At 44.9% G+C, this 12,559-nt stretch overlaps 2 protein-coding genes across 9 annotated transcripts in view; one reads left to right on the top strand and one right to left on the bottom strand.

Moving 5' to 3' along the window:
• The window catches only part of LOC134737557 (E3 ubiquitin-protein ligase HERC2-like), a 61,192-nt gene extending 60,277 nt beyond the window's left edge, over positions 1-915 (top strand). The window contains exon 14 of the mRNA XM_063653127.1: positions 870-915. Coding sequence (XP_063509197.1) covers positions 870-891 — 22 coding nt within the window. The 3' untranslated portion in view covers positions 892-915. The remainder of the gene's footprint in view (positions 1-869) is intronic.
• Positions 1-12,559, bottom strand: part of LOC134737562 (golgin subfamily A member 6-like protein 1) — a 96,109-nt gene that overhangs the window by 2,838 nt on the left and 80,712 nt on the right. For 3 of the 8 annotated variants that reach the window (XM_063653115.1, XM_063653114.1, XM_063653113.1), the window contains exons 3-10: positions 9,641-10,710; positions 3,573-3,701; positions 2,746-2,775; positions 2,431-2,481; positions 2,249-2,342; positions 2,047-2,153; positions 617-675; positions 145-286 (exon numbers count right to left, since the gene is read on the bottom strand). In XM_063653115.1, the coding sequence (XP_063509185.1) occupies positions 145-286; positions 617-675; positions 2,047-2,153; positions 2,249-2,342; positions 2,431-2,481; positions 2,746-2,775; positions 3,573-3,701; positions 9,641-9,733 (705 nt within the window). In that variant the 5' untranslated portion in view covers positions 9,734-10,710. Of the gene's footprint in view, positions 1-144; positions 287-616; positions 676-2,046; positions 2,154-2,248; positions 2,343-2,430; positions 2,482-2,745; positions 2,776-3,572; positions 3,702-5,330; positions 5,955-9,640; positions 10,711-12,559 lie in introns of those variants that run through there. The other 5 variants (XM_063653109.1, XM_063653110.1, XM_063653116.1 and 2 more) reach the window with 5 other exon arrangements.

Below are 12,559 nucleotides of genomic sequence, written 5' to 3'. Positions count from 1 at the left end.
CTCTAGAGGATTCTATGGTGGGACCAGAACAGGAACCCAAATTTTCCAGTTCTTGGCGGGAGCCTCCCCATACCCTGCATGATCCCTAGACCATGGTCCCAGCTGGGTGGGGCTCCCACAACCCCCGGGGCTGCAGCCGCTCACCTGTGGCAGCAGGAGCTTGGCCCTCTCCAGCTTCCTTTTTAGCTCCTTTACGTTGAGCTGGATCTCAGACTTTTCAGATTCTACAAGTCGAAGTTTTTCTTGTATTTCGGCATTTTTCTCCTTCAGCTCCTCATCGGTTATGCTATGGCCAGAGGCAGTAGAGAAAGGAATGAACGAAGAACAGAAAGGACCGCTTTGGTGATCAACCCTCTACTTTCAGCCCACAACCACAGAACCGTGGCACTGGAAGGGACCCCAGGAATTAAAGGTCACAGGTGGCAGGCCAGAGAGAAGACATGAGTTGCCTGAGGCTACCCCATGAGTCAGTGGCACAGCCGGAACTAGAGCTTCCCTGTGCACACATGAAAACCTGTAGAAGCCTCTCCCCATGCTCACCTGTACCCCCCACCTCCCAGCACACCACCCACGCTAAGGGCCCCCAGACCTCCCATTCCACCTTCCCCCATCCTACGTGTTCCTGTACAGTTCCAGACTCAGGGTGTCCCTCTCCTTTGTTAACTCCTCGATGTACTGCAAATAGAGAAAGGTTAAGTCAAGACAGAGCAGGCAGAGGAGTAGCTGGACGACCAGGAACAACAGCTACTGTGACTACTCCACAGTAACACTCCCTCACTCTCAATCACACCTGACATGTTCTCAAGGCATTTCCAAGCCCATGGTCTCATTTGTTTTTCATTTGTTTGTTTGTTTGTTTGTTTTGGCAGAGTTTCATTCTTGCTACCCTGACTGGAGTGCAATGGCATAATCTCGGCTCACCACAACCTCCCCCTCCTGGGTCCAAGTGATTCTCCTGCCTCAGCTTCCCGAGTAGCTGGGATTACAGGCGTGTGCCACCACACCCGGCTAATTTTGTATTTTTAGTAGAGATGGAGTTTCTTCATGTTGGTCAGTCTAGTCTTGAACTCCTGACCTCAGGTGACCCACCCACCTCGGCCTCCCAAAGTGCTGGCATTACAGGCATGAGCGAGAGCACCCGGCCCTCATTTGTTTTTCAAAGAACTCAGTGAAGGTGGAAGGGACAGGGAAAGAGACTGAATTTAGGGCTGGCTAACAGGGGCCCAGAGAGATCAGATAATATTGCTATTGTTATTATTCTTATTACTACCACTGTTGGAACCTTTATTGAGTGCTTCACCAGGCACTATGCTAATAATCCTATTTAATCCTCATAACCTCCATAGGAGATGGTTACCATTATTATCTCTATTGTGTAGATGAAAAACATATGGTATTAAAGGTTAAGTGCTGCCTAAGATCACCTACAGCTGGGATTTCAACACCCAGGTATATCTGATTCTCTAAGCCCATTCTTTCGCTGGAGGTAGGGGCACAGTTAAGAAGGAGGAAATTAATCCTTTGTCGAATTTTTGAAAGGGTGATACGTTCGCATAGTCCAAAACTCAGAAAGTCCAGAAGGGAAATATCTCCCCCCCACACTGTGCCTCTATCCTGAGTTTTTTTTATGAATCCTTACAAACATGTTTTATGTATATTACCATAATATGTACACACACACACATATATACCTGCTCCCTCTCTCCACACAAATAATAACATACTCAAGATACTCTTCTGTACCTTTATGGTAAAAGTACCCTAACCGCCACTTAGGACTTGGCCAAGGCCACAGCCAAGGATGGGCAGGGCGGGCACTTGGCCTCTGAGTTCTATGTCCAGTGCTCACTCCCTACAATGCTCCCCAGCTCATCTGCAGCAGCCCACTCAGCCCCAGTCTGCCTCTAACAACCACACACAAAAGCAGCAAGAAATGGCAATGCTGCCTTCTGGGCAGGACACTCCATCCTACAGAAGGGAACTTTAGGCTCACTCCTCCATCTGCGAAGCTGGGCTCCCAGTGTATGGGGCAGTGGTTGGACTCACCTTATCCGCCTTCTCCTTCTGTGTAGTGACGGCAGAGAGAGCCTGCTCTAACTCTCCTGCAAACTTCCATGAATCATGCAGGCGGCCGATCAGATCCCTGGCCTCTCCTGGAATGAGAGACATTCAGATGTGGCCCAAAGGACTCCCCCTAAAGGCCTGTCAAAGTGCCAGGTTCAAGGATGATGGGGTGCCAGATTCCCACCTTCCAACTGTTTGACAGCTTGCTGGCTGTAATAGAGTGCCGTCTGAAGCTCGGTTTTCTGACATGTAAGGATTCGTATGGTATGAACCTGGGCCTTTGGGAGAAAAGACAAGCAAATGCTGAAAGAGAAGCAAAGAAACATTCCCCAGAGGACAGGAGGGAACTTCACACCCTCCACTCACCTCTAGCTCCCTCCTTAGAGCTTCCTGATGTTGGTGGTTTGCCTTCTTTTCCTATAGAAAGAGGAAGACAGAGCTCTTGCTAGGAGGAGGCAGAGATGGCACAGCAAGAGACATGCCCCCAGAATGGCACCACTGCCCCAGGACAGGCCCACCCATGGGACCAGTTCATCAGGGACCCTGTGGGGATGGGGTGGAATAAGGGGGGTGAGCCTTCTTCCCCAGGCTAGGAGTGGGGGAGATGAGACTGGGGCCTCTACATCTGAGTGCCCCCAAACCCAGCGGTCATGTCATGAGCAAACAAAGAAATCGCGTTACTTCTTCCAGCTGAGCTCGGTTCTGTTGTTTCTGTGGGGAGAGTCAAAGGAAGGTGACTGAGGGTGGCCTCCTTGACTCTATTCCCCAGGCCAGGAAGCAGTAGGCAGGGGTCAGGAATGGATTTAAAAGGCACAGTTCTCAGACCCAATGGGAACACAAACTGGTAAACTCTCCTCAACTCCCAAAGAAGAAGGATTTGGGTCTTTGTTGGTTTTTGCCCACAGCCACGGAACTCAAAGTCTGAAACTAGATTCTCTTGAAAAGACAGTAACAGAAACCTTCAGAGATGGAGTGTGAGAAAAGCCCACCCTTCTGCCAGCTTGTGATTTAGAAAGGTGGATTCATTCAGCAAACATTGAGCACATACGAGCCAGGGACAGTTCCTCACAGTGGGGATAGAGGCTAGAAAAGGCAGACAGGAGTCCTTGGCCCTGAGATTTCCATTCTAGTGGGCCTTTAACTGTCAGGCTCTCAGAGCTAACAGAAACCTCTGATACTCTCTAACTCTACCTCAGCAAATGCAAGCCCAAGAAGGAGAGTTTACAGCAGGCCCTGGACTAGGGATTAACATAAAAACACAATGACAAATCTCATTTAAACTTCACAAATACAAGTAAAACAATACCACTCCTGTTTTACAGATGTGAAAAGAGAGGCCCAAAGAGCTCAAGCAATTTGCCTTAAATCATATCCCTAGCAGATGGAGAGGTAGGATTCAAATCCAGAATTCTTAACCAGTACCTGGCAGTTCTTCCACAATCTTAACAATTACCCTCCACCACCCCTTGGGCCCTCTGTCCCCAGGAGCCTGGCCAGCCAAGACTCACATCCTCAGGTGAGTGGCAACCATCAGAAGTGGTTGTCTCAGAGTTAGTGCCATTATTTATTTTCTTCTTTTTGGTGTCGCTTGCTCCTGCACCAACACTAGGGTTGGTCTGGGCATGATGGTCTCTCAACTGTGGAAAGGAAGAGCAGTGATACTCATGAGAACTACAAGCTCCTACAGTCACATCCTGCTTTACAGTTTATACTAAATACTCTTATAGACCATCTGATTTAATGCCACCAACTGTAGGAAGTGTTGTCACAATCACTTAGTGACTGAGAGAGATTGATACCATGGCTGAAAAAAAAGGCAGTAATGGAACTTAAACTCAGTTTTCTGACTCTGAGCTCTGGGATTTTGCCACAAATCAGCAGCTGCCAGGGACCAAAACCAGAGGCAGAGGTAGAAAAGCAAATATTAAGTAGGCAGGAACTGTACACCCTCACACGTCTGTTAGTGTTAAGAAGTACACCAGTACCTCTCAAACCTTTACATCAATGTATCCTCATGGCAGAAGGCAGCCTTTCTGTTAAATCCGGGAATTTAGCAGAAAGAGGACAACCCAAGCCTCATTTCAGAGAGAAGTTTTGTATACTCTTATAAATCTATGTGACTTTCGTCCCTAAGTACATTAATGTTTCATCTCTCAATAGAATCAAGGGAAACTGATGCTTCAGAAAGATGCCCCATATTTATCCTGTGGCACTCAAAGTACCCCAGGTTGAGATGAGATGAGGAAGACTCAAGCTGTCAAGTCCAGTTTCCCAAGATCTGTTCCACAGAAGATAAGCAGATCTCACTCCAGAAACCAGTGACTGAGGGGCACTCTGGTCCCAGAACAATGGAGAATTCAAATCTGAGGTGCAGAACTCAGAAAAAATGTTAAAGTCTCTCTGGAGAGTAGAAGCCTGGGAGAAAATCCAACCCAACCCGTTCTCCCATTGCCACCCAGAGACATTGTCAACATGTGGAGCTCATGGGGGAGGTGTAGGCTTTTCACACTGTCAACGTCTGTGGTAAGGAAGTCAGGCAGCCTGAAACCTCTCTCTTCTAGGTCCCATGGTCCCCATTCCCCTTCCAGCTGGAAACCTGTGCTGCAACCAGAGGAAACAGAAGTGGGCAAGAACACTTAGGGGACTGGGTCCTAAGACCAAAGGCCGGTCTCGTGGTAGTAATGACAGTTTGTAGAGGGACTGTGACATCACTACATTCCACTCCTCGGTGCAGTGGTGGGGGTGGGGGGGACACATGAGTGCAATGCCCAAGTTGCCGCTTTGAGACTGGGGAGGGGGGTCACAAAATTGGGACCCAGATCCTTGGAGATGTGACCCCAAAGAGCCCCGGGAGGTCAGGCTTGGGGCGGCAGGAGGTGAGGGCCAAGTAAGGAACAAGGAGCCCCAGGAGTCACGTCCCCAAAGTCACCCTGTGGCAACTGGTGAGGGCAGGTTCTGGGGCACCCAGGTCCTTGGAGATGTGAGCCCAAAGAACCCAGGGAGGTCGGGTTTGGGGTAGCAGGAGGTAAGGGCAGAGTATGGAGTTGGAAGCCCCGGGAGTCACCTGCTCAAAGTCACCCTGGGGTGCCGGGCAGGGCAGGGGCAGGACTCATGTGGGGGTTGGGCTGACTGACAAGATTTTGGTGTGGGGATCCCAGAGGTACTGGGGGGGGCCCAGCCCGGTGTGCCTCGGGAGTGGCACAGACTGGCAGCAGTTCGGCTGTCAGAGGGAGCCTCAACTTGGGTTGGGGTGCTGGTGCGTTTACCTTTTCCTTGGCCTCGGCCAATTTGTTCTGTCGGGTTTCTTTGTACATCGTGGGTTGGGTAGGGAGGTGCGGGTGGGTAGGGGGGTGGGGATGGGTAGGGAGGTCGGGGTGGGTAGGGAGGTGGGGGTGTGTAGGGAGGTGGGGGTAGGTAGGGAGGTGGGGGTGTGTAGGGAGGTGGGGGTGTGTAGGGAGGTGGGGGTGGGTAGGGGGGCTGGGATGGGTAGGGAGGTCGGGGTGGGTAGGGAGGTGGGGGTGTGTAGGGAGGTGGGGGTGGGTAGGGAGGTGGGGCTGTGTAGGGAGGTGGGGGTGTGTAGGGAGGTGGGGGTGTGTAGGGAGGTGGGGGTGTGTAGGGAGGTGGGGGTGGGTAGGGAGGTGGGGGTGGGTAGGGAGGTGGGGATGGGTAGGGAGGTGGGGGTGGGTAGGGAGGTGGGGATGGGTAGGGAGGTGGGGATGGGTAGGGAGGTGGGGATTGTCAGGGAGGTGGGGATTGTCAGGGAGGTGGGGTTGGGGCCACATCAGCATGATCCAGGTGAGGACAACTATACACCTCCAGTCACCTCTACGTCGCTGTGTGACTGAGCCAGAGGAGGCGTAACCAGGGCTGCACTAGAATGCAGAATAGGGGCGTGGCCTTAATGCTTGAAGCCCATTGGCCAATGAGAAAGATGAAAGGAAAAGGAGGTGTGGCCAGACAGCAGCGTGTCATGAAGGACCTGTGTTGTCACAAGGAAAGCTGCCCATGCAACTGCTGTCCCCATCCACTCCAGGAGAGGGGCGGGGCTGGCTTTCACTTGAAAAACTTTAAAACTTTATTACCTCAATTGAGGTACAAATCCTATTAAAATGGAAATTTTATAGTGTGCTTGATGATTGATAAAGCAGACTTTAGTATCCAACATTCCAATAAGATAAAGTAATCACAATGTTTTCTCTTTTTTAGAAAAACTTTCTCTTATTCTCCTACATTAGTGTTAAGTTTAAAAAAAAAAAAAACAAGAAACATGTCTAATATCTTTAAAAACACAAAGCTTTTGAGCCCGGCGTGATGGCTCATGCCTGTAATCCCAGCACTTTGGGAGGCTGGGGTGGGTGGATCACCCGAATTCAGGAGTTCAAGACCAGACTGGCCAACATGATGAAACCCTGTCTCTACTAAAAATACAAAAGTAGCTGGGCATGGTGGCAGGTGCCTGTAATCCCAGCTACTTGGGAGGCTGAGGCAGGAGAATCCCTTGAACCTGTGAGGCAGAGGTTGCAGTGAGACAAAATCATGCCACTGCACTTCAGCCTGGGTTACAGAATGAGACTCTGTCTCTAAATATATACGTACACACACACACACACACACACACACACACACAAAGCTTTCTGTTTAATAAGCACTCAAAGTTCTTTACAGGGTTAAAGCAAATACAGGACCCTTCTAATGTAAGGCTAAATGGTAAGTGATGGGGGAGAGAAAAAGGACATAAATAACTCCCACTCTCATGAGGTTAATCACTAAATCCTATTTTTCTAGAATCACCTGGCCTCTAAGCCCTGAAAATGAAACTGAATTTCTCACTAGATACTTGGCTATGACTTGCAATCATGAAAACCAAGAATTGTGTTTTGTCACTGTGTATTACTTGTTACCTGGGATCAAGGGTTGACTTTTTCATGATTTGCTCCATTACCTGTGTGCTTCTTATCTCAGACCAAACTAAGCTTTTTTATAGACTTCTACAATTTACAGTTAGTATGTAAGAGTGGCTCTCAAACATATAGTCTCTGGACCAGGAGCACCTGGGAACTTCTTATAAATGTAAATTCTCAGGCCCCACCCTAGACCTGATGAATCAGAAACTCTGGAGTAGGGCCCAGCAATCCGTGCTGCAATAAGCTGTCCAGGTGTTCAGGAACCTCTGCCATACAGCAGGTAGAAAAATGTGTTTCCTTCTATAGGTCCAAAGCCAGGGATACTATATGTTCTGTCTCGATATGAAACAATGACATGCAATTAAAAGACATAAATCTCCTTCCTACTTCCACCCTCCAGCCAGTGTGTTTTATTTTTATGAGTTCAATAAGAAAACGTGTGGCAATCAGAGATTTCATCTAAAAAATATATTTACAGGTATCAGTTCTCATCCAGCCTGATCTCATCCAATATCATTTCTATTCTCTTACATCTAAAGTTTTAGAAAAGGATCTTCACAATATAAGACTCCGGCGCACTAGGAATTCTATGATAAAAGGCAATGTAGATCTGAATGTCCAAACTTACTAGAGAAGAAAAGTGGAGTCACTGGCTATATTTTCAAATTGCATTCAACAGGAAATTAAAGTTTTGAATTTTTTTCACCTTCATCCTTCCAAGTTAATAGAATTAAACCAGAATACTCCATTCTTCCACAGCCTGTAGCCAGGCATACTTTTACTGTGTTACTTCTTGCTTGTCAATGGATATAAAGCAAAGTCCTGGTAGGCACATTTTGTATACTTGCAAAGGTGCAAAACTAAACAGTTCCCTCTATTCAACATTAAAACAAAAGTCCTGTAAACCTCAGATGGTGAGTGTAATACTTCAGCACTAGCACGAAAGCCTCAAATATAAAAAGATAGCAAGAATCTCGCTAGCAAACACAAGTAAGCTCTTGGCCGGGAGCAGTAGTTCACGCCTCTACTCCCAGCATATTGGCAAGCCAAGGTGGGGTAAGTCAGGAGTTCCAGACCAGCCTGGGCAGCATAGTGAATTCATATCTCTACAAAGGAAATTTAAAAATTAGCTGGGCTTGGTGGCACACACCTGTAGTCCTAGAGCTACTTGGGAGGCTGAGGTGGGAAAATCACTTGAGCCCAGAAGTTTGAGGCTGCAGTAGCTATGATCATGCTACTGCACTCCAGTTAGGGTGACAGAGCAAGATCTAGTTATTACATTCTGTCCTGCTCCTGTTTCCACTAAAATCACTAAGTTAAAATGTGTTCATTCAGCAGGATAAAAATTAACTGAAATTTGACTTTGGTGCTTTGCTAGCAAAAAATAAATAAATAAAGTGAAATGACAAATTACTTACTGGGAGAAGGTCTTTGTAACCTCAATGACAGATTAAAGGTTTGTATCCTTAGCCTATAAAGAAATCTTTAAAATTACTCAGAAAAAAAAATGAATGATTTCCAGCAGAAAATGGACAATGGAGAAACCGGCACCTCCCACAAGAATAAAGATGGCCAATAAGCAAATGAAAAAGATTCAAAAGCGCTAGAAATCAAAGAAAGGTAATGAAAACAATGAGATTTTCTGCTTAAAGACCAGTGAAGATGACAAATGGAAGGGGGAACCTGGAGCTCTGTCCCTGTTGGTGGGAGTATAAACCCAACCAATTTTCCTATAGGATGATTTCAACATTTCTTTTAAAAATCCTAAAACTGTTTTATACTATTTTCCTCTAGAAATTCTACTTCTATGAATTCAGTGTAAAAATCCTCACTCGAGTCCATTAAAATATATATAGAAGGAAATTCACCTCTGGGGTGGCGATCATTCACTTACCATACACCCAGCGATTAAAAGTGATGATGCCAGGATATATTTCTCCCATAGAAACATGCTTAAAATATAGTAAGTGACAAAAGACCATGTACTATGATTCTACTTTTTAAAATGTTTGTAGCATAAAAAGTGTGAAAAGCAACAAACCGGAATGTTTTGAGTGGCAAAATTAAAGATTTTTCTTTATATTTTGTCATCCAAATTATTACAAAAACAATGTGATTTCCTTTATAATCATGGAGAAGTGTTATTTTCATTTATTTATATTTACATTTCTTTTCTTTTTCTTCTTTTTTCTCCTGTATGTATCCCATGTAGGCTACAGAGCTTAAATCCCTGCCTCTTGAGAGAAATCAGCCCATTTTCAGGACATGCAGTACACAAAGCTGCCCCATCTTCCCTTTATTTTTATTTTTATCTTATTTATTTATTTTGAGATGGAGTCTCACTCTGTTGCCCAGGTTGGAGTGCAGTGGCACATCTCAGCTCACTGCAACCTCCATATCCCGAGTTCAAGCAATTCCCCTGCCTCAGCCTCCTGAGTACCTGGGACTATAGGCATGCACCACCATGCCCAGCTAATTTTTCTATTTTTAGTAGAGAGGGAGTTTTCCCATCTTGGACAGGCTGGTCTTGAACTCCTGACCTCAAGTGATCCATCTGCCTTGGCATCTCAAAGTGCTGGGATTACAGGCATGAGCCACTGTGTCTGGCCTGTCATATTATTTCTAAACTTTTGAGTGACATTTCAATTAAGTTAAATTTAATTCTTACTGACCTGATCTGTTATCCTCTGTTTAATGATATCTTCCAGTTGAAAGGTGTTTCCTCTGTAATCACAGGTGCAAAAGGAAATACAACATGTATTCATTAGGTGGATATCCACTAAACCACGGGTTCACGCATTGTATTCCTTAGACCCTCAGCATCAGCAACATGTGGGAACTTGTTAGACATGCAAATTCCTGGGCCAGCCTCACACCTCCTGAATCAGAGAGTGGGGAAGGACAGCTATCTGTGCTTTAATAAGCCTTGAGATGCTCCCTGAAGTTTGAAAACTACAGAACTAGAATACATATGGTAGTAAGTGCTCATACTTTATCCAAGGTACTAGGGACTCTTCCCCTCTTTTCCATTCTCTTTTCTGTAGAAATAAAATGAGAGCTCCTTTGGATTTAATGGGTATAAGAAAGAAGGCAATGAGATGACCAGGGTTTCAAGTTAGAGTTCAAAATTTAATCGGTGGACAGTGACAGGATGCAAGCCTTCTAAACAGATTACTGCCAGAAAGCTGATTATAATCCATACATTAGATATCATTAGTGTATTGATGTTAAAATTTTTGGGTGGATTAATGGCATTGTGATTATATAGGAGAATGTCCTGGTTCTTAGATGATATCTGCAAAAGTACTTAACAGTGAAATGCTCTGATACTGCCAACTTACTTTGAAATCATTCAGGGGGAAGAAGGGCACATATACAATCTTCCATACGTGGAAGAGAGAAAACAAATATGACAAAACGTTAACTAGTGAATCCAGTTGAATAGCATACATATGTTCACTGCATGATTTTATCAACTTTTCTGTGTTTGCAAGTTTTTAAAATAAAAAGTTGAGGGAAAGAAACATCACCCCAAATCTTTCTATGAAATGGGACCATAGAAAAAGCATAGAAGTGAACACTGCAGAAGAGTGCACCACACCCATCCGGACAGCATGGTCAAAGCGCAGCTCTCCTCCAGGAGGCTCTTCTCTGGTCTCTTCTGTGTTGTCACTTCCCCCACACGCAGCCAAGGCTTTTTTCTAACAACTCTTTTTCTAAAGATGTAATTTTTGTCATTCATCTAAGAAAGAGAAAAAAGAATTAGTATTCATTTAGAAAACAAAATTACACTTACATTTGTGAAAAAGCAAAAAATACTTTGAAAAATGGGGAAGCAAGAAACGTACTGTTCTACAATTCTGTTCTGTTCTTACCGTCTTTTTATTCTTCCAATGACTTCCTATTCCTGCTGCCTATGGTGGGGTGAGCTGCAAATGATTTCTTTTCCTCATTGGTTTAAAATGTCATGTTTATAATATACTATACTCCCCCAGAAGCATTTGGGTTTATTTCTGGGTTCTCTTCTATTCAAGTGATTTATCTCTTCACAAGCCACTATCAATTCTGATTATTAGAGCATCCTAAAGTTAAGTAATTGTTGTTTTTGTTTTTGTTTTAGTTTTTGAGATACAGTCTCTCACTCTGTCGCCCAGGCTGGAGTGCAGTGGCGTGATCTCGGCTCACTGCAAGCTCCACCTCCTGGGTTCATGCCATTCTCCTGCCTCAGCCTCCTGAGTAGCTGGGACTACTGGCACCCGCTACCACGCCTGGCTAATTTTTAGTATTTTTAGTAGAGATGGGGTTTCACCGTGTTAGCCAGGATGGTCTCGATCTCCTGACCTTGTGATCTGCCTGCCTCAGCCTCCCAAAGGGCTGGGATTACAGGCATGAGCCATCACGTCCGCCTAAGTAATTCTTTGATTAGAATATTAGTATTTGATGGAGGTTGACCCTTTTGACTCTAAACTCAAATTCTTATTATCTCTAACTTCTAAAAGACAACAATTATGACTTCAGTGTATAAATACCAGCTTTTTCAGCTATCTTACAGAATGCTCTTATTTTCCTAATGTCAATTCAGTTTATCCATTCAGTTTTCTCTCCAAACACTAGTGTTTTCATTTTAGTATCCCTAATCTTTTTTTTTTTTTTTTTTTTTTGAGACAGAGTCTCACTCTGTTGCCCAGGTTGGAGTACAGCTGCACAATCTCAGCTCATTGCAACATCTGCCTCCCAGGCTCAAGCAGTCTCTCACCTCAGACTCCCAAGTAGCTGGGACCACAGGCACATGTAACACACCCAGATAATTTTGTATTTTTTTTACAGAGATGAGGTCTCACTATGTTGCCCAGGCTGGTCTCAAACTCCTGAGCTCAAGTGCTGGGAGCTCCTGAGCTCCCAAAGTGCTGGGATTACAGGTGAGAACCACTGCTCCCAGCAGTTTTCCTAATCTCTTATCTTTATCTTTTGTAGCTGCACTGGCTTATTTGGTTATTAACTGTTAATGTTAATTAACAGCGGTAACAGTAATACTGGACATTTTGTCTTATTCCTGATCTTAAAGGGATGTTTTTAGAATTTCACCCATCATGCATGATGGCAGCTTTTGGATAGATGTATTTATAATCCACTAGGAGTAAAAAAAAATTAGAAATAAATATTGAATTTTATCAAAGGTCTTTCTAACATATATGGATGGAACCGTGTATTCTCTCCTTAACATCTTGCCAGCAGGAATCATACCAGATCTTCTAATAGTGATTCAAGAGAATAAGGCTCATGTGGTTGTGTGGCATAATTTTCCCACTGTGCTACGTTTGCATCACTAGTCATGAATGAGAGAGTGTGTGGGTTTTAATGCTCTGTTTGTCAGGTACCTTTGTCAGGTTTGGGTTTTCATGCTCTAACAGTTTCAAAAGAAAAAAGTTTGAAAGTTCTACTTTATTCTTTATATGTGGAAATTGCAATAAATTACTTGTGATTTACTGAAAACTTTGCTTGAAGCTCTGATATAATTTCATAGCAAAACCAAACCTTTCTTTCTTTTTTGTGGGGGAGGGTGGGAGGAGCAGGATGGGAGGACACTATCT

Source organism: Pongo pygmaeus, chromosome 16 (assembly GCF_028885625.2).
Source record: "Pongo pygmaeus isolate AG05252 chromosome 16, NHGRI_mPonPyg2-v2.0_pri, whole genome shotgun sequence".
In the NCBI taxonomy this organism is placed as follows: Eukaryota; Metazoa; Chordata; class Mammalia; order Primates; family Hominidae; genus Pongo; species Pongo pygmaeus.
This window is presented reverse-complemented; position numbering and strand designations above follow the sequence as displayed.